This window comes from Lipophrys pholis (genome assembly GCF_963383615.2).
Source record: "Lipophrys pholis genome assembly, chromosome: 2".
Taxonomy (NCBI): domain Eukaryota; kingdom Metazoa; phylum Chordata; class Actinopteri; order Blenniiformes; family Blenniidae; genus Lipophrys; species Lipophrys pholis.
Genome location: NC_137636.1, coordinates 28,286,120 through 28,313,070, shown reverse-complemented (window position 1 = coordinate 28,313,070; position 26,951 = coordinate 28,286,120). Strand labels below are relative to the sequence as shown.

The window sequence follows — 26,951 nt, the reverse complement described above, 5'->3', positions numbered from 1 at the left end:
CCTCCACCATCTGTTCGCCCCACACTAAGTGCGACCGCAATGATCCCCGTCGATTAGCCTGCCACAACGACGGGCTCCATCGGAAAAAAAAATAAAAAATGAGCAAGGCCACGCGCAAGACATGGAAACACAGCTGAGTTCATATAATGCCACAAACTCCCACATACTGACTGCATCTAATATACAAGAAATTTAGACGCAGCCACCTGTGTTGTGCTTTTACACTCTGACTGTGACTGTTATCATCCAAGAGTGTTGCGATTTACCATTCTTAAGAGGCTGCAGCAACAGATTCATTTGTGTGTATGGGTGATTCTTACTGGGGCAGAATGTATTTCTGATTACAAAAAAATAAAAAAAATCAGTCACAAATGAAACATGTTGAGATCAGGTACTGAATAATTGAATTTAATTATTTAAGAACTTCCAGCGTATTGACCGTAATGCAGCACACACACCCAAGATGAAAAGGGAGCCGGGGAAATGAAAATGCAACATGAGTCAATTTATCCTCAAAACAATCCTTACAGACCAATCAATTCCTACAATAATGACCTTGTGTCTGATGACCTTAATTCTTGTTTTAAATATATGGTGATGCAAGGCGTGCTATTCTGTCGCATGTCTTGCTGATGTCGCGTTCGCTTCCGAATTTAATCTCAGAGCAACAAGAAACGCAGATGGAGCTTAAGGATGACCGTCGATCATGTCGACCCGGGGTTCATTACTTTAATCATTTTGGGTTTGGGGCTGCAAAAGTTAAGTCTATCATCTCACGTGCAAGAGACATGAAACAAGATTACTACTCATTCCAATGGGGATTCCATCACATGAATCATACTGATCAAAAGATGGTATATTCTAAATTTGCATTCTCAACACTTCACAGGGTGTTCCAGTAGGTAGTAGTCTTTGGAACTTAAACAGTGAACCTAGCAACAAAGAGAAAGTGTAGCATATAGTGTGAGAGGCCCAGGACAACAAAGACAAATATAATACTACATTCTAAGGTACACGTCCTCTTAAAATGGACATATGAATATTAAAACAAATGTCTCTACAGGAGATGAACCAGCTATACAAAAGCTATCAGTGGGCATGTGTTTGTGTGGGCGTGCTTATGCATAACTATACGCATTTATGAAGGACACTGAAGGTTGTGTCATCCCCACTAAATTACATACAGTATGCATCCCACAAAAATCTAGTGTGGTCTCCCTTTGCTCATTAGTATTCCTTTCAAGTCAGAACAAATGCATTGTCAGAGGTGATTAAATAGCCCGCTGTCTTTTACAGTCAACAACACACCCATGGGCTTCACTCTCAGTGGTAGTTAGAGGTGAACACAGTGCAGGAGGAAGAGTCGCCACGTGTTGTAGGCGAGCCAGCAGACGTATTCAGAGCAGAGTATAACTTCTCTGCAGGGCCGCTGGTGGTTTATGTTCATTGTTTAGCACTTTCGGTCCCTGTGTGGGAGGAATTAGCATTAGCATACAAGTGGCTCCTCATCAATTCCCACAATCTGACACAAATTACAGAGTCTCTGATTGAAGGATGCTGGAGGAGAATGTGATCAAATTCCCGGGAGAATGCACAGTGGCTGGACCTGAAACTGCTGCGATGCATTTAAAGATGCAGGGGAAATAGGTTGCATGTGCATGTATGGTCTGTAAGGAAAATCTTACTCAATGCCACCTATTTAGAAATCAAACAACATACTCTTCAAACGCAGTTGAATTCACCACTCGGGCACTGCTGGGGAATACGTGATAATGCTCGTAAGAGACACACTTATCAAATCAATTTGAATTGCTTGCTCAGTGAGTGGAGTAGTCTTCTCGCTCCTCTGTGGTTCTTCTCACAAAGAGGCACAGAGCCAGTGCACGCATGTCAACAATCACCAACCTGACTCTTCAAAACCAAATTGCCTCCATTCTTCCACCTACTTATGCATTAATATTTGCATAATGCATACAAACATGCACATATGTCTGAAAATGTTTTTATGGATACTCGATGCACCATCCCTCCTGCTCTGCATTCCTTCATAATGGATGAATAACAAGAACATAATTGTTGATTTTATTTTGTTTTTTATCTTTCTTCAATGATTTCTTTGCTCTATTTCCAATTTTTCTTTCGCCTTCTTTCTGTAAATCCCCTCTTTACTGCCAGGACTTAAGAAACAGATCTCGCCGCAGCTCTTCCTCCCTCCCGGTCATTTTACGCCCAGGCGGTAGCAGCGAGCTTAGTTGTTGTGTTATGCAAGACGCCTCATTTTGGCCGGGATATTTCACCGCTCGCTGGCCACAGTGTCAGCCCTTGTGTCACTACACTCCATCACTGTTACAAACTGGAGAATTGGGGTCCGGGATGCAGTCTCCGCTGTGGAAGAGGCTACCAAGTGCATGTGAACATAATAATTTATAGTCACAGTGAGGTTTACGTTGGGGTGAAGCTGATGTCTTCTTCCTCTTCCGCAGAGAAAACATTGACAGAGAGGTTGTCTGCTGTGAAACTGGGGTGGACGAAGATGTAATTAGCGCGAGTGTCTATCTCACCGGTTTGGTAATTGCTTACAACCCCTCAGGCAGTTTAAACAAAGGAAGCTTATTATTCAACTTTTGAGCAGATTGCACCCTATTACAACGGAAGAAGACATTATCTTCCATAGTGTGGAGGCCATTCTCCTTGGGAAGTAAACCGTAAAATAATCAGGCAGAGCTGCCTGTTGACTGATTATTTTTTCACTCCAGCAAGGCCAAAGCACAAGTAAATGAGCATGGAAATATTTACATGTTTGGAAAAGCATGTGATGACTTGGCAATGCTGCATTTCTTCAATATAGAGAAAATTGAATCTGTGTCTCCAAAACTTAAAGAAAATAACATGCCCACTCTGTGCTTGTGGTATACTGTGGATGCTCTGTTCCATGTTTTTATGAAGGAAGAGAAAAGCATCATACTGTCTTTCAAGGACAATATCACATCCATGCCGACATGCTCCCTCTCATACATTATCCATGTGAGCAGTTGGAAGCGAAAAAAAGAATTGAAAATTGTCCGTGACTGAGATCAAATAAGCAGCGCCTGATGCTTGGCTGTTTTCAAATAGCTCGCTGCTGCGAAGCTTCTTTCTTATACAAGGGCCATTTTTATGCAAAGTTTGCAATGTACGCTAAGTGGATTTTGTCGTCAGGTGAGTGCCAGTTGTAACATCGCGTATAGATTTCTCTGTATTATCACATCTCAACAGAAAGCACTCCTGCTGAAAGACTGGGTGTCACTGACAATTGATAAAGAAATTCCATAGGTTGAACATATAGTAAGTGTTTTCAATGTCAGTTTCTGATTATTTAATTAGGAGCTGCAATGAAGAGAGAAGTTCACTCAATTTGAAATAATGATTCAGGTATATCCTACAGGTTTCAAAGGAAATTGAATATTGTAACTGCTTTTTTTATGCAGGTTTCATTCATTAAGATTTTTTTTAAGTTTCAATTATGTCAGTTTTAATATTTAGCAGATAAATGTATGCAATATCATGCTGGTGGCTTTGTTTACTTCGAACACTTTATCCATCCATCCATTTTCTCCCACTTATCCGCTTCCGGGTCACAGGGGTGGCAGTCTGAGCACTGTCACTCAGATCACATGGCACCGATGAAGAACCTTCCTGCAGGTGTTGAGCCCACGGGAAGGTGGCGCCCTGCGTGGGACATGAACCCAGGACTTTGAGATTGCGAGCCTCATTCGCTGCCAACTGAGCTAGCCGGGGTTGAACACTTTCTTTTGATGTTTCTTAGTGTTTTTGAAGTGTTCCCTCATTAACAACAAGCCTCCTTCTCAGCAACTGTCTTTTTTGTTGCTTTGTTTCTCGTAACATAGTGGGCAGGATAATAGTTTTCAAGCCCAAAGAAACCGCAACCCCCACAATCACGATAATGGACACAACAGAACATTTAAGTTTAAAAGAAGGCACAGTTGCTGTGTTCGGAATGGTCAGTGTTAAAACTTTTTATTGGATCTACAAATGATTGAAGCAAAATGTTCTCGAGTGAAATGTGCCTCCAGATGAGAAATAAACCACTAACTGCACATCTAAGCTACAATGACGACTTAAGGGTTGCATGCCTCGACCAATAACCAAAGTCACTGTTGACTATAAAGTACATCTGAACTCATCAAGTAATATACGACAGGGGAAAAATGGAAATGTGGATAATGTGTGGTATTACGTAGGCTTTCAAAAGATATTGCATATGATCCCAGTGAAACTTGCTTTTGAACTTGGCGGCGCCTTTTCGAGTTCACAATGTGAGAAAAAGTTCAGAAAATATTCTGTAGATTTGTCTTCATTGAAAGTAGAACAGACAAATGAGAAGTGGCAATAAATACCTCTGACTCAGAGGAAGAGCATATCACATTTTATCAACAGTAAATGTGGAAAAATGTGGAAATTGAAAAAATGGTCCACATACTTTTTCTTTTTTTCTTGCCCTATGCACATATGTACAAAAATATTTATTGACATATTCCCTGACATATGAGGCTTCTGGCCTTCAGCGGCTGTTGTGCAGAGACATGAAGTATAACTACAAGACAGTAAATGAGCTATAAACTGCTAAACGTGTTACACGTGCACGTCTAATTCAGAGTCTGATCATCTTAAAATATGTAATTGTAGTGATTTTGGATCAACATAAATAGTATTTCTTAATGAGCTGCAAACAGCTGCATTTCCACACTTAAAGAAATGAAATTAATAGACAGCTTTAACTTTACAGTACATTCATTCATTCATTCATCTGTTGGCCTTTATTGCTGTTCGCAGAATTGTTTGTCATCAGTATTGGAAATAACACAAGGCTGACTTGCTGGCCATTTCTCTCACCCTATGTGTTCCCGAACAGAAATATCAAACGTGTCAATCACATTAACTCCTGTGTATTGTGTCATTTTCATCTGTGGTCCTACCCATTAATCTTCCAGTGAGTCGAGTTCAGGGGTGTCAAAGTCATTGTAGTTCAGTGGCAATTCAGCCCAACTTGATTACAATGGGATCAAACCAAATGTAAGAATAATACCTTATGAATACCAACAACCTTTTCAAAATTTCTTCAGGAAAGGGGAAAGGTTTCAGTGTCCAACCAGCCAATCTTCGATAAGTATTTCTGAACCTTCGAATTGACTACAGGCTGCAGCTTTAGATCTTGTGGTATGCAGCTATTCCACCCACAAGTTATTATAACAAAGTGCCCAGAATTGTGAATTGTTGGCACTCAAACCACTTGGCATCTTAATTTGTTGAAATGCTCTGACATGGATGAATGAAAACACATGTCCTCTGCAGCAACATTGAAGGAAACCTTGAATTTTCAACAGGCATGAAAAGGACATTCGAGTGAGATCTCATAATGTGTTTAAGTGCCACAGCTTTACCAGCAGTTTGTGTGCGGTGTATCAATTTGTGGTTACGTGTTTCTGCCTGGCAGCAGAGGCCTGATGTGTTCTTTAATAAGGTTTAGCCTCAAAAACATAAAAGATGCTTACCTGGTCGAGGAGCTGGTTGTACAGTTCATGACAGTTGTCGAAGATGTATTTATATGTAGAGTCCAGACATGCTTTACAACAGTCCTTCACCACCATGCTGGCTCGCGGTGGACTCTGAAGCTCTTGTACCTGCACACATGTACGAGTACACACGTGATTAAAATTCAAGAGGTATGCTTTCGGGGTTGCACCACATACACAGCATACAAATTGCCTGAAATCAACCCCACAGACCAAAGTCGGGACACTTTCACTGTCTGCATTAGTTTGTTCCACTCATGATGTAATGATATCAACTTGCAAGTTTGAAACATTTATACCAACGCACCACTTCCTTGTGGGTGAATGCAAGCTAGTTACATGTATTATGTATACTGTAATTGGCATTTGGACAGACTGGCATTTAGGAGGAATGTGAGCAGGGTTTGGTATCGCAGTATTCGAGCAGCGATGCATACTGTATACACAGTAAGCCTCAGCATGGTTGTGACATAGAGTGAAGGCTTTAGTAACCGAAAGTGACACTTTTCATTCCTTTGCTCACAGCTGCCATCTTTGCTATTCCTCAGTGCTCTGGTTCTACAACCCGGATATAGCCTGGTTCTTCATATAGCGAGAGACAGGTACTTTATATTGTGAGGGGAGGACGGTTGATGGGGGATGGGGGAGGGACAAGGTAGTACTGGGAGCATTTTAAACATTCTAGTTCATGATCAGATGCAGGCCACTGCCTTACACTAAGTCAACAGAGCTGCATTGGTATGACGTTGTGCAATAATAAATTATCTGGATATGAATAAGTGGTGTTGCATGAGACAAGTTTTCAGAAAATATGACTTAGACTGGATTGGAATCAATCTGCCTTTGGATTTATGCTTGAATGTCGAGAGATTAATATCTGTGACCATTGTGAAGGTGTCTGAGTCACTCAGTCAAGGTTCTTCAGTGACAAAGAAAATAACCCAGATGGCAACAGAGGCTAATACAGATTGCAAGAAATAATTAGTAAATATTTAAAGCAGTGTTAGTTTCTCTCATATGCTCTGAAGTTGAAAACCATACTTTCTGACTCCTTCAGATTGTCTGTTGCCATGACAACCTACATACTTGTTCTCACATACGTACATGCACGCATACACACACACACACACACACACACACACACACACACACACACACACACACACACACACACACACACACACACACACACACACACACACACACACACACACACACACACACACACTACCTTCATTCTGAAGAAAGTGATGCTGGTCAACAAATCCACGGTAGACTTCAGATCCTGCAGTCGCTCTGGGTTTCCAGCGGGGAAATTATCCTGAAGCAAGAAAAGAGGAAAATGACATGAAGAAAGAGTTACATCTCTTTTGTAGGAGGTTTTTTCGTCTTGATATCTCCAGCGACCACGTCACAATGCTAAGGCCGCAGCAATAAAATTGATTACAGAGCAACGTCCAGCAATCATAACAAAATGACTGTCTGTCTAATCGTTTAGTGGACAAGGGAGGGCTCTGCTGATGAAAAGCTCCATTTCAGGGCCATGAAACCATCAGATGGTGCAGAGCACCGTGACGGGGTGAATAAAAAAAGCTCTGACAGCTCTGAGGAAAGGCATTGCAGGCCCATACATTACCCTATACCTCCAACTCGCTCAGTGCTCTAATAAAATTTTGCTTGTTTTCTACCCTCCTCAACCTTGTCAATAAATGTGCAACGGAGATTCCAGAAACCGAGCCAAATCTTTATAGCTGCCTGCAGGCTTGACAGCACAACCACAAGGGAGATCAATCTGAGATCAAGGCCCATCAGAGGCAAAACTCTCTTGATATCTTTAAGACATGAGCAGCCTAGGGATTGAGTTGCTCCATAATTCAAGATGCCCAGTTTACGAAGAAGTTGTAAAGTACACAAAAGAGGCAGCTGAGTTTTCCGAAAACAATTGTTCAACAAAACTTATGATTGGGTAGCAAAACATTTACACGCGGACAGATAGCAATCTACAAAAATCTCAGTGTACATCCACCAAATTCAAGACTGATAGAAGTCAGTTTTTGTATTGAAAGTGTAGTCCCCAATAAATGAAACAGCCTGCAGGAAAACACATTTGACACACATTCTGCATTAGCAATGTGGACCAGTTGGACTATATTTGGCTGCTGACATTAAAAAAAAGAAGAAAAAATGCAGCCATGGTTTTTATTTCTTCTTTGCCTCAGATAAAATGTTGTTTGCATCATTTCCTTTTGCATAAACGATGCAGTTTGGGGAGTATTTCGTCATTTGTTTTTAGCAGATGAATTGCATTCAGTTCATATGTTAAAATGGGATTTAAGAGGGTTGAGCTCACTAACTCAAACTGTCCCCTGCTCAAGAACTCTTATTCTATTTTCCACCAGTCTCACTACATCCCAGCATGGGGCCCGTTAGTGCCATTACTGTGTGTGTTAGTGTCATCTTTCCCCTCTTAATGACAGCACGCAAATCATACAATAGCTATTCACACGCAATATGTAGCCTTAGAACACAAGTGCAATCATCTATTCATTCTTTTGAAACATGAACACTTTACAGTAACCTCGCTGCAACCTTGAATGTTCCCATGGAGCCACAATGATAGTTCAATATCTGTTCAAATGCTTCAGTATCTGGTAAAAGAACTGGAGCTTTTATAGAGGGAACACTAATTGAGACTACTGTGTGAGTGTAAGCGGTGATTTTGAAAACTAAAGGTAATCCACATGGGCTCTTGCATTCCTCTAGTATTGTCAAACTATGTTCGCGCTTGCTTTTAACAAAGAGAGAGGCATTAACATCTTTATCTGAAAGAGGAAAATCACCTTAGAAAGAGCTGAAACTGCTCTCTCTTAAATAAAGGGCAGTTTCCAGTAATGCCAGTCTGCTTTTAATGATAACAGGAGTCTCATCCATTGCCTGTTCATGAAATTAAACGATTCATTCAAATTGCACACAATAACATCTTATATCGTATTCCATACATTTAAATGGAGAAAGCTCCATATTTTGGCATTTTGAGAATTTTAATTCCCGTAGCGAATTCTCTGACATCAAAAAGTAATCTGCCTGTATAATTATGGTGATTGAAGTTAAGTGATGTCAAGTGCCTATTGACACTCACTTTAGCTGCTGCAAAGGCAGTAAAAGCAAATGAATGTGTACATTCAAAATATTGTCATCCCAGCTACCAATCTGTCTGATATGTGACAATCTGTTTTGACTGCAGATGGCAAGCGTTCACATAAAAACACCAAAACTGGTTGATAAAAGTTTGAGTAGGCAATCGTGAACTAGTAAACTGTTGATTGACAAACACAAAACCTTGTATTTCAGTCTTACTTTCTCCTGCTGACAGACATACCACAGAGATTCACCCACACTCGGGCTTGAAAGTGTCTAATTAAATGCTGCAGCAAGTGCACCACTGCGCCTGCTCTGCAGAAACACTGCGCTCGGAGTTAGACGCATTTACACGCAGCAACAACAGTGAAGAGAACTTTGTCTAACCCTTGTACAATGCTGAAAACACAGGAAAAACGGGGTCTCAGTTCATCAGCAAAAAAACAAAAAAAGAAAGGAAAGAGGAGAAAAACAGATTTATTGCCCAAAGCAGACAAGCATATTAAAGACCCAAAGAATCAATCTCTGTGCCAGAAGTAGAGACAACATCAGCACTGCCTCACAAAGATGACAGAAAGTTCATTATGAGATGAAACGAGGTCTCGGTGATGCTGATGAGCGTTTAGTTTTCTTTTTGTATTTATACAAGTCTACAATGAACATTATGTTGGGCCAGAGCCTATGTTAGGTGTGTGATACCTCGTCACCAAAAACGAAAGAAGTCAGGCGATTACTGAAGAAAAATGAAAAGTGCAAGGTGATTTCATTTTGTTGTATGCAAAACACTGTTCAGCTTTTTCTTCAAATTGACACAATTGCCTTGAATGTCTCCGTGTGGGATTAAGTCACAATCACAACAGGATTTTATTTTGATCTGTGCAGATTAAAGGATCGAGCATCAGACAAAAAAGTTGCGGAGCAAACACGAGGCAACAAGTAGAGCGAGCGAGTGCAGGTAATCATGTGGAAAGAGAGATGAAAAGCAGTCATGCACTGATGGGCGCTGGACCACAAGCTGCCACATGAACACTGCACTGGTCACCCTGCAGTCAGAGAAAGCATCTCCGACCTGACTGGGTTTTTACGTCTCGTGTTTGAGCTATGACTACTGCTCACAAGGATCACATGCCATTTTAGATCTATATACATTTTTACCTTATGGAAGCAAGTAAAAATTGTATTGTTTATCATCTAGTTTTTTAGTTTCAAAAGGAGTTTTCAAGAACATAAACAGGCCAAAAATAGGGATGTTTGGACTAAGATTGTTGCCATGAATGAACAGCAGAACATTGAGGAAGTACCAGAGACGTTCTAAGCTACATATAGTTATACCTATAGCGCAAGGAAAAGTACATATTGGCAAGTTCTGTGCCTTTTCTACAACTTTTCTACTGTTTTTTTTTTGTTGTTGTTTTTTTTTTGGGGGGGGGGGGGGGGGGGGTCACTTTTGGCATGTAGGTTACTTATCTCCTGTCCTCTGTGAAAGACGACCCAAGCTTGTCTCCTCTACTTAGATATTCACCATGTCACTTAAAAATTTCAAAGGGTGAGCCCTGGATTGTGCTGGTTCTGCTCTGCAACAAACCTAAACAGTGATGTTGTGCTTTTTGTTCTCAAAAGATTTTCTTACTCTGGAGCTTGTAAAATTATATTTTTATGCATCATGTGAGGATGACAGACTGCAGTTAAATACCTCTGCGGCAGGCAAATGCTTGTCGGTATATCTTGTCATGGTTTCTACTCAACCTTGCTGACATATTTCCCAGAGGTATAATTTCTGTTGCCTGTTTGATGCTTCATCATATATACAGTATTAGCAGCACGATGAGTGAATATGATGCTATAGCATCTTGTTGACAGCGACAATCAAAGTTAAAAACAACACTACTTCATTGGCACAAACAATGGATCGGCCAACTTTCTTTGGAGGGAAGGGGATTAATCCGTACTTTTCCTTGTTGTAATCTTTAATTTCTGAGACAAAACCGATTAAAAAACCTATAAAAACAAGGTAACACTAATATATATTTTATAAATCCTATACCAACTTCAAAACTGATTGTAAAGTAATAATTGCTAATTGGGATGAGACATAACTGTGTACCTGCAAATCCGCTGCAAGGTCAACAGCAGAAGCAAACACTTCCTCAAACAGATCTGCCATGTCCTTATTGCCAATCAATAAAATAATTCATCGACCCCTCATAAACCCTTGAAAAGCCCCAGTAGTGTGTATACTACACATTCTTCTCACTGGTTGAAGCACTGTGAGGAAACACATGAAGCAGCAAACCGGTTGTTTGAATTAAGTACATTTCTCCTCGGGCTTGAAGTGCCATTTTAGGAGAGCAGGACCAAACACCCAGCGGTGCTCACTGAACAAACATCACTTTATATCAAACTGCCCAAATATAAGCCAGCAGTCCTAATCCCTCACAGCATGCTCTGAATACTGAGATTTTATGTTCGCCCCCTGAGAATCTTGCTGGGACAGCCTGGCTATACAAGGTGTCACCATGTATCAGGACCGTGAGAGTAAAGTTGAAGAGGAAGAATTGCATACGTAGCAAAATGCAGAGTGGCAGCTGCACTCCGACTCGCGCTATGCTGATTCAAGCCCTCTGTTTTACAAAAGCAAACTCAATCTCCCTCAGAATGCCATTATAGGGAAATCCATACGGCAAACGGGCAGAGCAGCCAGATCTGAATCTTATTACTGTCCAGTCGTGGCAGGCAGGCTCTGTGGGATGGCTTCAGAAAGTGAGAGAATGAAAGTGGGAGCATGAACCATGTGTGGAAGTGGATGTGTGTGCATGAAGCACTGGTCTGTGTCAGGTTTGACAAGAGAGCAGCAGGGCAGTGCTGGCAGGTGAAGGCAATGTGATATTCGGTGACTTCTCTGGGCGAACGTGTCATTGGCAGACAGCTGGGCCCTCTGAAAATAATCGAGGAGATCTCTCCTTCGCTTAACTGTTTCACTCCTTCTCTTGCTGCCCACCCATGCCTTTTATTCTTCATCTGTTTCTCTTCTCTTGTCTTTCAAAAGCCATTGTTTTCCCTCCAACCCCTCTTTTTCTTACAAATCCAGACTCCTCCAACTCTGCTTGCTTCATCCACCTCTCCTTCCAAATCCTGTTTATCCTTCCTTTACCATTTGCAAGTTCATTCTGCGGTTCTCCGAATGTCTTCAGCTCATCCTTCCTTTTTTTCCCCTCTTCGTAGGCACACAGTCATCTCTGCTGCTGGCAGGGTGTGTCCCTGTAATCACACGTGGTTTCACACGGAGCACTGTGGCGAAGAACTGGGGAGCTGAGGCAATCTCCCACTCGAGCACATGTTGTCTTTTGTGTCACATCAGATGTGAGAGGGTCATCTTTCAGCGACAGTTCACAGTCTCATGCCAACAGCTGTGAGGAAGTGTGGAGTCGTACAGGCATCTGCACACTTGGGAGTTTAAAATCTGGTCTGCGTGAAGCAAAGAGTGAGGGGAAAGAGAGAGACGCACTTGTATATCGTATACCTGGAGGTGAACATGAGGATCAATGTACATGCAGGTATGAAGGGTGAGCCGAATGGGAGCGCGGCTGTGCATGTGAGCGAGTGGTGTTTAACGGGATTAGCTCTCCTGGGATTGTTCAGGAAGATTATGTGCTGTATGTCAGGACTTCAATTTGTCTGAGTAGGATGCAGCAGCACCTTTGCTGGCCTCGATGTGGCAGATCTCTGGAAAAATCAACGATCAGTTTTCTTCATTTTACTATTTCTTGAGCTGCCACGTTTGATTTAAAACTTCTAAATTAGCAGCACGTAAGATTTATAGAGCAAAGGGCATGGTATGGAAAACAGTACAGGACATATATAATAATAATATCAGCAAATGTTATAACATGGCAAAAACAGTTTGTTTCACACTGTTGTGACGAACTGAAAATGACTGAGGGTTTTCATTCAGAGAAAATCACCAATAAAATGACAGTCAGGTATGAAGAGATGTAAGAATAGACCTACGAGTACTGCCTCCACTTATGCAGTGTCAATGTATCTGCTGTTAGGAGAGAACCAATTGTTCTCCGCTGGTATGTAAGGCGTGGAGTGGACAAAGGCTAATCCGTCATTATGCAGATTAATCCAACATTAGGGCCAAGACCAGGGCCAAGACCAGGGCCTCAAAAATGGAACACACACCATAAAGTTGACTCAATGCCTCTATAACACAGCAACAATAACAATAACAGTTACCATGAACAGATGTTTACTACTGTGATGTTTGATCGGACAGCTAACTGCTTTACAGTGTGACATCCTGATAAATAATTCTGTCTCTCCAGTGGATGCTTCACAGTGGTGCAAGCTCCTGCTGCAGTGTGAACAGGTGAGAATTAGTGACAAATCTCTGAGGACAGTGCAACGAAACCATTGAATAAGATAGTGGGCATATTTACAGAAATATAACAAACAATATATCAACGTATATGTTAATAACAATAACCACATTTCCAGCAACCAGACGCTGTTGATCAAAATGGGAAGCACATCTCCCACCACACAAACATTCACAGGATGCCCCAAGGTAAAGCCACCCAGATTGCTAGACGCTCAATACAAGGTTTATGTATGAGACCGCAGAGACCACTATTTCTGAAGATGCCGAAAGCCTTCCTGGACATTGTGGGCTGAATAATGAAATTCATGGGCCTGGTTACACCAATTTCCGCACTCTGCAAAAAACTGCAAAGAAACCTGGATGATTATCATTCAAGTCCATCCATCTCTCTTATACCACTTCATCCAATTCAAGGTTGTGAGCCACGGAACCAATTCTGAGTCGACTGTGGGCGAAGGTAGGGTACGCTTTGGACAGGTTGCCTGCTCATCACAGGCTAACACACAGAGACAAACCACACAATATGGGCATATTAGTGGGACATATTAACTTCAAAAGCATGCTTTTGATCTGTTGTAGGAAAAGGGAATACCCAGAGTTTGCACAGAGAGAACATGCAGGCTCCACCCAGAAAGACGCCCGATCAGACTCAAACCAGGGCTATATTCAGACTAATAGCAAAATCATCACGTATAAAGTGGATATATTTCGTACTTCAGCTTTTCAACAAGTAACACTTCTTGCCTTTTCTCTGCTCATCTTCACAGCTTATAGAACTATGTTTAAGGACACATACCGTTAATGTTAGTCAGTAAAATAGGTAGGGAACTTGAGTGTGGCCCAAGTGACATTATCAAATGTCACTCTTGGCATCCTCGATATCAGCACATTTACCATGACATTTACCTCATCTTGGTCTCCATATTTACACTTGACATAAATGTGCCCCCTGTGCATTTCAAACACAAACCCTGAACTGTGCCTTGGAAAAAAAAAAGAGTCTCCTAGGTCCCCACAGTCAAAAGACACACACTTGACATTAACAACGAAGAGTAACTGCATTGCAGTTTCTTGCCACAAACACACAGGAAGTAGACAGAATAATATAAAGAGAAGTGACGACATCAAATGAACCAAATTATGTGGTATACTACTATTAATAAAATTACTACAATATGGTGTTAACAGACAGCTGTAGTAAACACAGACTCGTCAACTGTAAACCAATTTTAAGGCAATTGGAGAGACAAACATGTTTTTGTCAAATATGAGGATGTCAGTTCTAATTTGATAGCATCTGTAGAGATGACCCTCAGGGGAAGACATCACAGAGACACAAATTAACATTTTATATGAACACAAAAGAAGTGTAGTCAGGTTTTTGTACATACATTACATTAACAGACATTCAAGCCAAAAATGCTGCATTCCTAACCCTGTCCCTAAACTGACAAGAGTTCCCAGGTGGCTGCATTTACTCTGGTGATTGAAAAACACACCTGACACAAATATTTGTCTACCACTGCTTATGAAAGCTCAGAATCACAACTCATGCTGGCGTTAGCCCTAAAACAACACGAACAATTACATCATGCCTGGCATTTTAGCCCCAGAAGGATCCACAATTAAACACATGCTGAAGCCATTAAATCACATCCTCGTCCTTAAAATATAGATATACAAATGTGTTTGTTAGCATATGCTGTCACCTGTCAGGTTTTAAGTCTCACAAAGACAATAAAACAAGAACATATACATACATACATGGACAATATAAAAAAATAAATAAATGCACACAAACCCGATATTTGGAGAGGTCAATCCTCAGTGAGTTATGCAGCTGGTCCAGTAATTTGACAAATTTCTCCCTCTGTCAGGATGAGAAGTGAATAATTCAGTTGAGAGTCACCACACAAACAGCATTGTGGCTGAAAATTTATAACACACTGTGTCCTGTAGCAAAGCTTCGCCTGCAGTGATTCATTTGCACTTCCGGAAACAAAATATAGTGCTGCACTTGGGCTTCGTGCCTGAAAATATTATTTGATGCCTCACAACATTAGCTTATTAAAAGTTTAAATGGAAAACACTGGCAGACCTCAGAGATGTTGATGTTGATTGTGAATGCACAGCTTATTGTGGACAAATGACTGAGATTCATAAGAAAATATAGTTTGGTCGCTAGTTTAAAACAGAAAACAAAGACTTAGACTTAAAGTAACAGGGTCAATGGTTGCAGACCTATATACAAGGACCTGCCCATCTAAATTCCACTGTCCGAGTGAAAGCCTCTTACCAACACAGCTCTGATAATGCTCTTCATTGTTAATGGCTCTCACCATTCATTAACAACACAATCTTTAAATATGATATTCCTTATGAAGTCTGATAAAATGAGCCTCATAGGTACAGATGTTACAAGCTCAGGGTGAAATTAGACTTAATATTGTGACTTTCACTCTTTTTCTTTTTATAAAGCACATTTATTTTAAGTGCTTTGTCTGGTCAGTGAAGTTGCTTTAATCACTGCGAGAGGGAGATAAAGGTGGGATGTCGAACAGAGCGATGGTCGATTCTAGCTCTCCCCTTTGAAAAATCACTTTCTGAACATGTTATTTAAAGAATTTTACAAACAGCTCTTCGACATTCCTTGCAACAAATTGTGTGCTCTATCGCTGAAGTTGCTTCAGGGGACAGAATTACTTTGGCGCTTGGCTGTTAGCATCACTGCTGCGACATCACTGTGGTCCAACTAGACAGTCATAGTTGCACTTACCCCAAAGTTAGAAGCAGCGAATCGGTCGGAAGCGGAGGCTGTAGTCGTGGTGGTGGTCGTGGTGTGGGCAAAGTAGGCATTGATATTGGCAAGCAGGTTGCTCATAACTGCTGGCACACCAGGACACATGTATTTGGCGGACAGACAAGAGAAATGCCTGCGGAGGAGAACAAACAGCCATTATCCTACTACAACCGGCTCAGAGATTTTGAGCAATTAAACATAATGTCCCCTCCAAGGAGCAAAATGTGATCGCATGAAGAACTCTGGACAATTTAGGACCCCACACCAACAAGATGATTTCAGAGAAAATGATCACAATTGTAAAATCCCACAAGCTTAACTGTGCTGAATGAAGTATATGCATAATTACAGTTTAAACGAACATTATTTGAAGTGAAATGCTGAAGAATCTCACTCGTCCTGCTGCTATCAACTGCTATGCACTGCAGTAACCACAATTAAAAAAAGTGAGCAGACATGCTGCAGTACTTTATTATTTTCACCTCCTGACTGCTGGAGAGAGAACATATTTTAATGTTCCAAACAATTACTCCTGTAGGAAGAGTTAGCACATAAGTAGTCCACTGCCCTGTTCATGTAGTGAAAAAAGTGTCTTCAATGACTATCCTTGACAAATTAGGCAATAAATCAATACTGTATAAGCTATACTATTAATGACATGAAACGCCACAGTAATGGATGGAACAAACAAGTGTGATAGTAAATCAGTTGATGCTGTGGGGGCTGAGATGCAATCATCCCCAGAGGAACGGAAGTAAAAAATGTTAATTCTAAAAACTTTGGTGTTTAGTTCGGGAACATATTCCACAGAGACAAACTCCTGCACAGTATTTGCTCTGGCCAATTCAAGTGTTTTTCACTGGGGACACTGAACATGTATCAGTCTGCTCTGAAATTACACAAGCCATCTCCTCCAGGGGAAGGACTGAGGGAAGCAGTTGTTTTGTTGCAAACCATTTGAATAAATCTTAAATCTATTTCTCCTTTCCCAAGTGCCTTTTTAACTCTTTGAGCCGCACATGGCAGGAGAGTATTACCTCTTTTGCTCTGCCACAATCCCTTCTCTCTCTCTAAGACACATGTGCAACAGTGCTACCCAACAGTAATGAAGTGCTGGAGCCTGAGAGGCCTGGTCTGAGCAGAGATCTCTGCCTGAGTGAAGAGCATATGCTCATTTTAACACTTCATACTGCTTCTTCACAGGCCATGTGGAATGCCTCCTACATATAAATCAGCAGTACTTATAGTGAAAGCTGGCTGCCGTCCTCAAACACATTCATACAGCACGGAAAATGGATTGTCGGGACTCTATGAAACACCACTTATTAAAGTGCAATAATCTGTGTGCTTTACTTCGATGTATCAGACAACAAGATGCACCAGCGCTTCCTTATCAGCCTGTGGCATGACTCATAGCAACCAAACATCTGGATGAATTGGGAACATTTTACTGTAAAGATGCCTGAGAGCTTGAAGCAAGAAAAAAATAAATAAAACAGACTGAGCTCTACAAATATAGCATTGGCTTCAGGACAAGTTCTTCAGATCGAGGGAAAAATTTTTTTTTATTAAACTTCATAGTATGTAGTTCATGGTAAATATTCTATTTTGACATTTTAGGCACCAAATCACACATGAATAATTCAGTATTTGAGCAATACAAATCAAAATTACATATTTCTAAGTATCCTGTAATATCTCTGAGGTTATGCAATGAAGGTGTTTCCATTCGAGCTGAGTGGTGTGTGACCAAAGGCTTTTGCATAAGCTGGGCACCGAACTTGGAGACAGACATTTTGAAGTGCTAACATCTTGCTCAGTGGCCTGGTGAAGGCGCAGAGTTATGTGGAGTAATGACTACAGATTTACTCCCCCTACTGAGTGGAGCTCTCGCTCTCTCGCTCTCTCTCCCTCTCTCTTGCTCTCTCACTCTGACACACACACACACACACACACACACACACACACACACACACACACACACACACACACACACACACACACACACACACACACACACACACACACACACACACACCCACCCACCCACACACACACACACACACACACACACACACACACACACACACACACACACACACACACACACACACACAAGCATGTTCTCATAGGGAGGCCTATTTAATTACTCTGCTTTCAGCCTCCAAATTACCCAGGAGCACTTGGGGTTAGGCGAGCAAAGAGAGTGATGCGGAGAGAGTGATGATGGCATCCGCTGAATTCCCGCGGTGCTTTTAGAGCTGGATCTCCTGAGCCAATTTCCAAGAGGGAAGACATTGCATCCCCTAGTGTTGCCCATGCTTTGGGTTTTACCAGCGGATGAGGCATACTATGCAACACTCTCGCACATCGTTTTATGGCTTCAAATGGCCTGGAGGAATGAGAAAGAGATGATGAGAAATAAGAGATGGAGGAGGATGAGGGGGAGGGAGGTTAGGGAGTGGCGATAGAGTGAGATGAAGAAAAACGAACATAACATGAGGGAGGAGTATGGAGGAAGCTGTTATGTGATGGGGGGACATCAGCTGTGATTTATGCAGCCATCATGGTAGGAGTTACTGGGTGTCAAGGTTTCTATGATGAAGAAATCAGAACGGTAGGGCCTTTCATAAATTTCTGATGAAGCATAATAAGAGCAGATATGAAAAATGGTAATCTTAAAGAAGGTGCAAGCCTGGAGTGTTGAGTCCACCTGACAATGCTGGTTATAAGGCCACTTACTGCTTCACTCGCCTGCACTTAAAAAAAAAAATGCAATCCTTAATGTGCTGCAATAAGCTGTCACCATGAAACAACAACCTGTCGCCTAGCAACTCCACATCTCTGCAACTAAAACCACAGTAAAGCTGTCGCCTTGCTGTTGGTGAAACAGCTGGTTTTCCTCCTCTTATGGATATGAATGCCGTTAATGCCAAACACTCGCTGACAGATTGGCCCAGGAGAGCCAGCAGGAGGTCAGATAAAGGAGCTGCAGTGGAATATATTGTGGGCTCAAACCTTGGTATGAGAGCAATGGTGTGGCATGCCGTGGGGAATATATATGTACTATTCTGTATAAACTGAACTTCTCAGTCAAACTGTTAAAACAATCCTCGCATAATTAAAGTTTGATTCAGTAATTATGAGAAACGGCAGAAAAGCTGCAGTCTGGTGGTAACTGGAGATGCTCAACCCACGGATCTGGCTGAAATGACTGCTTCAGATGGTGCTTCCGAGGCACTCAATAACTCATTACTGCAAGTGGAATGAATGAGAAGTCACTTTAAGAAACTATAAACATGGGTTGAAGGTTGTGAAGTTACGTGTTCTTGCGTTTGTAATGGAAAAAAAATTCTTCTTCTTCTTTGTTTAGCTGCCATACAAAATAGACATACAATAACATTTGAACTGAATATTGTATTTGTGCACCCAGTTGGCTAATAAAGCGTAATGTATCAAATTTAGGTCACACCAATAATATGTGACTGCTGATACGTCAGGGAAAATGAGTGGGTGGTACTCAGGAGATTAACACTAAGAAGCATCATGAATATTGTTGTAAGATTGCTATCATCCATTCATCTGATGCACCAATATTGGCACCAACAATCCCAGATGACTATAAGTAAAAGCAGGACACACCCTGGACAAGTGATCAGTCCATTAGAGACCAAAACACAGAGAGACAGACTGACATTCACACCTACAGGGACGTTCAGAGTCACCAATTAGCATCAAAGGCATCCTTTTGTGAGAGCAAACTAGAGTCTTCCCCAAAAAAAAAAAAATTAAATAAAAAATACACTAATACACAGAGATAAAATGCAAACTCCACTCAGAAAATCCATGGGCCAGGACTTCAATCAGGGATGTTCTTACTGTGAGAGTTGCCATTATTTGAAGATTCTGAAACCGTAATTGGAGAAGCTCCGGGAAAAATGCCAAAACTAAAAAAAAGAAATAATGAAATTGCTATGATATAAAAAAACAACATCCATTTCAAATTGGACAACAGCTGTTAATTAATGGTAAAATATTTAATTTTCAATAGGTATGATGTCTATATTTAATTGGCAAGTTGCAAACACTTTTTTTTAACAACTTTAAATGTTCCCAATTGTTTTGTGATTGAGGCTATTACTTTTTTCAAAACAATCAGATTGCTATAAAAAAAAAGTCAAGTATGAGGATTTAACCCATAAAGTTTAACATTTAAATCTTGGAGTTGAGGGTGAACAGATTGAAATAGAGTCTCAGGAGTGAGAGGTTCAGGTTTAATGTTCCCAGTCAGCTTGTTCCCTCTCTATGTTGTCAATGCTGCTTTTCAATGGAATGTTTATCCAGCATGTCACTGATAACAATTTTTCGGAAGGCATAATGAATGTTTACTTGAAGGCCAAGAGAGCTGCATTTAGATGAGCCACATACAGAAATCTTAATGAGAAACAGTGCATGTGAAGTGTAGTTTAAGAGGCTTTTGGTAAAAGCCTTATCAATATAAACAAGTAACTGGAGCTGTGGCTGTCAGTGAACCAGACAATAGATACACACAGGCAGACTTCTGCAGTGGTAACCATTATCTCAGCAATTCGCGGTGTAAAATGGCATTGCATGACTGTGATCAATATTTAATGATTTTAATGTTTCAAGTGGTGTCTTTGCATGTGTGTTTGCGTGTGTGTGTGTGTGTGTCTGTGTGTGTGTGTGCGTGTGTGTGTGTGTGCGTGTGTGTGTGTGTGTGTGTGTGTGTGTGTGTGTGTGTGTGTGTGTGTGTGTGTGTGTGTGTGTGTGTGTGCGCAACATTTATAGATGGAGAGGGGTCATGGAGGATCAGAGACACAGCGAGAGAGAGAGAGGAACAGGGAATGTTTATGTGCATCCATGATCAATGTGACCACGGCAAGTTAGGAGGGTTTTTATTTTACAGGAGACCATGAATGAATCAATCACACACAGAAGCTCGATAGTCCTCCAAGCTCTGATTCTGCTGAGGAGACATCTTTACAACTCCTCTTGTCCTCCTGCTTTCCTTCTCTTATCTCCTTCTCTCCTCCACTCTACAGAATGAGACAATGACAAATTGGTGGGGTAAAAGGCCATAGATCAGGGTGGTACTCACGTCATAGCCTGATAGATGGACTCCACTCCGTATCTCATGGCGAACTCATCCACTATCTCCTGAGACACGTCATCAAAGTAGACCTTCCACGCCTCGTCCCCTTTCACCTGCGGGATCTTCACCACCCCGTTGCTCTTCACCTCCGTCAGGCAGTGGAACAGGTTCTGTGAGTGGCACCAAAGATAAGAGGAAGGTTGGGGTGATGGAGCACAGTGCCATAGCCGTGTGAAAAGGGACGTTCCTCGGCCCGGCGTTAATAAAAAGCCTTATCGCTGATATTACTGTCAGTGCAAACATGATCCTCAGCTCCCAAAAGTTGATGACAGAAATGAGAACATGCTGTTACCTCGTGTAAACAGGTGTACTGGCCATGAGGAGGAACCACGTTTTCCTCGCCTTTCATTTCCACGCTGATCTTGAGTCTGATGGCACCAGATACTGCAGACTTGTCTGTCCTCTTGTCTGGAACACAAAACCAGGCTGGATCAGCCACTTGACATAACGTACAATGATTAGGAAAGTACATTCTGGGTAAAAGCAACATATTAGTGAAGGTGCAAATATTTCTGCTTTCCAACTGCTTCATAACTGAGAATACTGCGCTGTTTTCAGTGTGGTGGAGTGGAAGTAATAAAAAAAGAAGAGTTTTAGGCCAGTATACGGAGGGTGAACTCAGGGCAGCATCCAGAGCTCCGGGTTTTGTTTTCAAGATGACTGCACACAGTGTGACATGTCAGCATAAATGCTTTAATTTAATTTTTTACAGCACATAAAAGTTTCTTTACAATCCCAGTGACTCGTAAGTACAGTTCTGCTACAGCGATGCTGTAGAGAAGAAATTACACTGTTTATTTGCTGTCTGTGGAGCAATGTTGTGATAAACTCTTGGCTTCGGAGTCAGGAATGCCAAACATTGGAGGCAGCTGGAAAACAGTATTATAGTATAATAGAAAAGTCAAAGATTCTCTGATAACTCTTTATCTGAAGCAGATTTTACATGACACCCTAAAAGCAAAAAGAAAAAAATGACTGTCAGTCTGACTATAGCTGGATTTAAAAGGTCCATGTAAACATGTTAGCTTGACTAAAATTGATGTTTGTGATTGCATTTGTTTCTGGGCAGATACAAAGACAAACTTCATCACTATTGACTTGTGTTCTGCTGTTTAAGTTCACAAGTCAGACAGAAATGATAGAATACTGACAAGCCGGTAGAGTGTATATCGCCACCTATTGTTGGGGCGGTCAGATGATTTCAGCAATAAATCAATTGCACTCACATGTACTGTATGTATACCAGTACAAAGACAATAGTCCAATTAGATGGCTCAGTAAAGCCACAACCAAAGCTCAATGTAGCTGTACATGTAAACATACTGACGGGTATGTTTTGGTCTTGACTCATGACTTTGACAAATGTTACTCACAGCAGAAGATGATGAAACCAGTGAAAGGTTGAAAAGAAGGAACATCATGAGACGGGACTTTAGTAAAATAATCTATCATTCAATAAACAACATTACTCTCTTCACAGTGGAGATCTGCCCTTCAATACATTATAAAAGTGAGACACATAAAATAAAATACATTGATTTAACGATCTGAAACACCGGCAGGGGACAATAAAAGCATTACAGCATGTACTATAAAACAGGAGTGAAATCACATATGTGTAAACCGATGCAGGCAGTTGTGTAGGTTCAAGAGATCCAACTAATTCATTACATGTAAATATAAGAGAAATATATACATGAACATAAAAAAATACAAATGCAGCCAAATGGCATGAATATATAAATATAGAAGTGCGATCAGAGAGTGATTAAAGTCACAGTTTGGAGACACAATTCATAGACAATACAACTCCTCTCTGTCACGCGAGTACAGTCCTCTACAGTCCATTGGTCAAGAGACAGACAAGTGAACTATAACAACGTGACAAAGCGACAGAGACAAGCGCTGCGCTACGCAAAAGCCCAGATTGAAGAGGAGCTGAAGAGGCTTGGAGAGGAGAGCAGCTGGAGGGGGTGGACACCCACACCAGCGAAGGCCTGTTTAAACATTCATTGTGGACATTTAAAAAGGCACCGAGCATCAGCAGTGGGCAGGGGTCACTATTACCACAAATTGCTTCCTTTTAGCTGGAGAGACAAACAAAGACAGCACCCGCCAGTCATAATACTTCAACGGAGTGGGAGCTCCCATTATTCTGCCATTCAGCCTCGTGCAGCGTGGTGAAATCAGCGGCGAGCGAGAGCCCCCGGCCGTGAGGGGGCGGTGCCCAGCGCACGGGCAGCACCATCATCACATTGCACCTCATCACATACTCTTCCTCATAGACTTTCTGAGTGTTTACAGAATAAATGGACGGTGTTGATGTAAAAAGTTCAATGAGCCTGTAGTACTTTGACAGCTTTGTAAGTTTGTCACAATCATAATATTACACCATAATTTCTCTGTTAAAAAAAAACCAATTATTTAAAGAAAATATGAATTTCTCTTATATTTGTGTCATTTGTATTGCAGCTCTCCACATTAGCTTTAGTGCTATGAATGAGTAATTTGTCTTTTATGATAATAAATCTTCAAACTGTCAGTCAAAATTAATAAGAAAAATTATTACAATGTTGTGACTTCAGTAAAATGATTGATATACTTGTTTCTCTTGTTTCTAACATGTTCCCTTGAATTTCCCTAAACAACTGAGAGACAGAAAAAAAAGGAAATAAAGAGATAGTGAAATTTAGAGATTATTTAATTAAAGAAAAATGGAGTTGAGGCGAGATGTTCTTATGAGCATTTGCAGGGTTCAACATTTGAGAACTTTCTGTTGTGTTAAAAACACTAAAAACTAAAATCAACATTTTTTAAACACAATTTAAACATTTTCAATTAAAATCATGATCAAAAATTAGATGGTGAACAAATGTAAAATATTATTTATTATAGCACATTTATTAACTCTAGTGCAAAACTATAATTGTGTTTGTAACTACCCCTCATCAGCAGACTTGCACATGCCTATGAATCCCAAAAGCATTTGAAAATATATTTTGATTTGAAATCTATATCCGTATACGTATTAGAACTTAAGAAAATAACGTTTATTGTCTGAAGCGGAACCAAAACATGTGGCGTATACCTGCAATTCCCACATGAAGCTGATGGCAGGCACTCACTTCCTCAACAAGAACCGTGGTGTTCTCACTATTTCACCTGGCAGGTTAATTAAGATGAACTGAATTCATGTTTCCCTCACTCATTTAACAGTAGTGTGGTGTAAAGGACTAAATCATGCTAATGCGACATGGCTAAGATTCACAAAGGCGTACTGTGATGAAACCACGCCAAAGTTTGAGTTGTAGAAATGACAACAAAAACTGACTCCAGTAAAGTGACCTTAATTTGGTACAGCACGACCCGAAGGCCTCAGATCGAGAGTTTCATTTTTGTTGAGAGTTTATGCCTACACATGCCACATTGCAACCAAAATGTACACACATCACATAACGGCATGCCGCATCAGGTAACAGTCTATCGGTAGCTCCCACCATGATTTCCAAACGAGTATTCCCTAATCACATGAGCAACATACCCAGGTTGTACCAAACGTCCATCTCTCCGCTCAGAGTGCGAACCTCGATGATCGTCTGGCCGAGGAAATCGTCGGACTCGCGCTTGAAATGTTGTTTCACTCGTGATTTGATGTCGTCGTCTTCGTCCCACACGCGCACCTTGATACGATCTGTGGCGTTGTGACATTCACTGCAAATTCAAAGAGGATTATGTCATGTCAAAACAATCTCGATAACATAAACAGCAACGGCAGTAACAGATTCAGGGACAGCTCATCAGGTCGTTGCTGTTGCCAGAGCAGAATGGGACTCGGATGGACAAGTAAAGCATAAATACAATTAACATATACTGACCATTCTATGAGGATCATGTCGAAAATGCTTCTTATTCAGATTGTATTACGAGACTGTAAGATATTTGTATGCACATGTATGAATTAGTTTGAATGCTTTGCATATATTTGTGAGGAGGGGGTTGAAAGCTGGCAGGAAGAATTAGTCCAAGACATTTCATGACCTTTATTCTGCATCTGCGGTTTTTTTCCCTCTCCCCTGATACATGCTATGATGATCAGAGAAGAGCCGAGTGTTTCACCAGAATGACTGTGCACTACTTACAGCAGGGATTATCCATTTAGGAGAAATTTCCACTGTAAAATGTCCATGGCTTTGTTCCCCATGTTGTCTGTGCAGCTGACAGACATCTCGCAATAATGACAGTGCAAAATTAAACAGAGGTGGCCAAAGCACTTTGGATGGGGTCAGGCTGTTTGGCTCAGGAATTAAAACCAACAGATTACATTTTGTTCTAATCACATCTTGGGTGTGACAGCCAGAGCAACAGTATCTGCAGTATATTTTTTTTTTAAACTAATCCCTTTCTGGTGGAAGCTCTGACTGCTTCTGTTGTTGAGCCAGTCCAGTGCTTTGGTCTCTGCCAAGCACACAGTAATGTATCGCTCTATTAATCTACATCCCTATAGTAATGGGAAAGAGTTTTATTACAGCCACCACTGGAGTCTCATTACAGGTGTGGAGCCATCTCTGTAAATAGCTTAGACGGCACACACTCCTAGTATATAAATACACATATGTGCAGTGAAATTATAAGGTTATAGTGGAAATAGTGAGAGCATCACCTCATCGAAGAAAGGAAAGAAACACAACTGGATGTGGACTTCAGCACAAAGCAAAGTGCACATGCTACTTTCAGTCCGGACTCACTCAAACAGTGAGTGCCCAAGGCTGTACCGGCCTTATAATGAGATGTGGTTAGGTGCCATGAGGCTGTCCTGCTTTCTTGAGACAAGGAAAAGCAACTGACCAGTTCCAAAAAAGGTTTTAAGGTTATGACACAAGGTTCTCTTGTTACTAATTGAGTAACTAATATGTTCATATAAGAAAGCAACTCAAAAAAAAAAAAAAAAACAGCACAGATGGAGCTTAACTTGTTCTCTGTCTTATGGTGTTATGACATATTTATAGCAGGATCTTCTATGTGCATTTCCAAAGGAGGCCAGAGGGTATTTATACATGTCAGTGCATGTGACCTATCATAAACATTAAAGTTTTATACATTTCAACACAAGAATTGTGCAGAAAAGAGAAGTAAATGACACTGTATGCATTTTTTTTTTTTAATTCAGGTCGGTGAAATATTAACCAAAGTGAGTTCAGACTTCCACCTTTTCATCCCACACAAGAATAAGAAGTAATCTTCTGAATTCTGTGCCAGACTATGCACAAACATAATTCTCTATCAAAATAGCAATAGGGAACCCAAATGTTCCAGTAGCCTGTCTTCCAGAGTGTATACTTTAGACCATTAAAAAAAGGCCTAAATAATACTTCAAAAACTATTTGAAAAAAACATTTGTTTTTAGTTTAAGCTTGTTGCTCCAACGAATGCAACACGTGATGGCATGAAAAAGAAAAAAATGCCATTAGCTGCTCTGTTTGGTTTAACTCAGTGTGACAAACCTTCGCTGGTCCTCTAGTTGTTCCCCAGTGCATCGTCTCAGCACAGAGCATTACAACAAAAAACAAAAAACAAAAAGAAAAGAAAAAGAACACATATAATGCAAATCCCATGCTGATGCCCAGTGGGTTTGATCCTGACTTCGGTAAAATTCTATCTCCGGGTTTTGTTGTTGGTTTTTACAGACAGATCTTGAAAGCCTGACATGCTCACCTACAGCTGCATAATGAGTATTTACAAATCCATCCTATATACCTGTGGTTTAGCTAATTATTCTGGCTGTCAGCAGAAAAACATATCCATCTGGTGCTCATGAGGCTGCCCAACAACCCACAGGACCCAATGGTAGATACGATTTGTCATTCCTGGGATGAAAAAAACAAC

The 26,951-nt window shown here is 40.9% G+C and overlaps 1 protein-coding gene across 1 annotated transcript in view; it reads right to left on the bottom strand.

The window, feature by feature from the left end:
- unc13c (unc-13 homolog C (C. elegans)) overlaps positions 1 to 26,951 on the bottom strand; it is a 122,895-nt gene that overhangs the window by 48,914 nt on the left and 47,030 nt on the right. The window contains exons 10-16 of the mRNA XM_080489634.1: positions 24,610 to 24,779; positions 21,361 to 21,476; positions 21,015 to 21,178; positions 15,872 to 16,028; positions 14,897 to 14,965; positions 6,805 to 6,894; positions 5,553 to 5,681 (exon numbers count right to left, since the gene is read on the bottom strand). Coding sequence (XP_080345760.1) covers positions 5,553 to 5,681; positions 6,805 to 6,894; positions 14,897 to 14,965; positions 15,872 to 16,028; positions 21,015 to 21,178; positions 21,361 to 21,476; positions 24,610 to 24,779 — 895 coding nt within the window. The remainder of the gene's footprint in view (positions 1 to 5,552; positions 5,682 to 6,804; positions 6,895 to 14,896; positions 14,966 to 15,871; positions 16,029 to 21,014; positions 21,179 to 21,360; positions 21,477 to 24,609; positions 24,780 to 26,951) is intronic.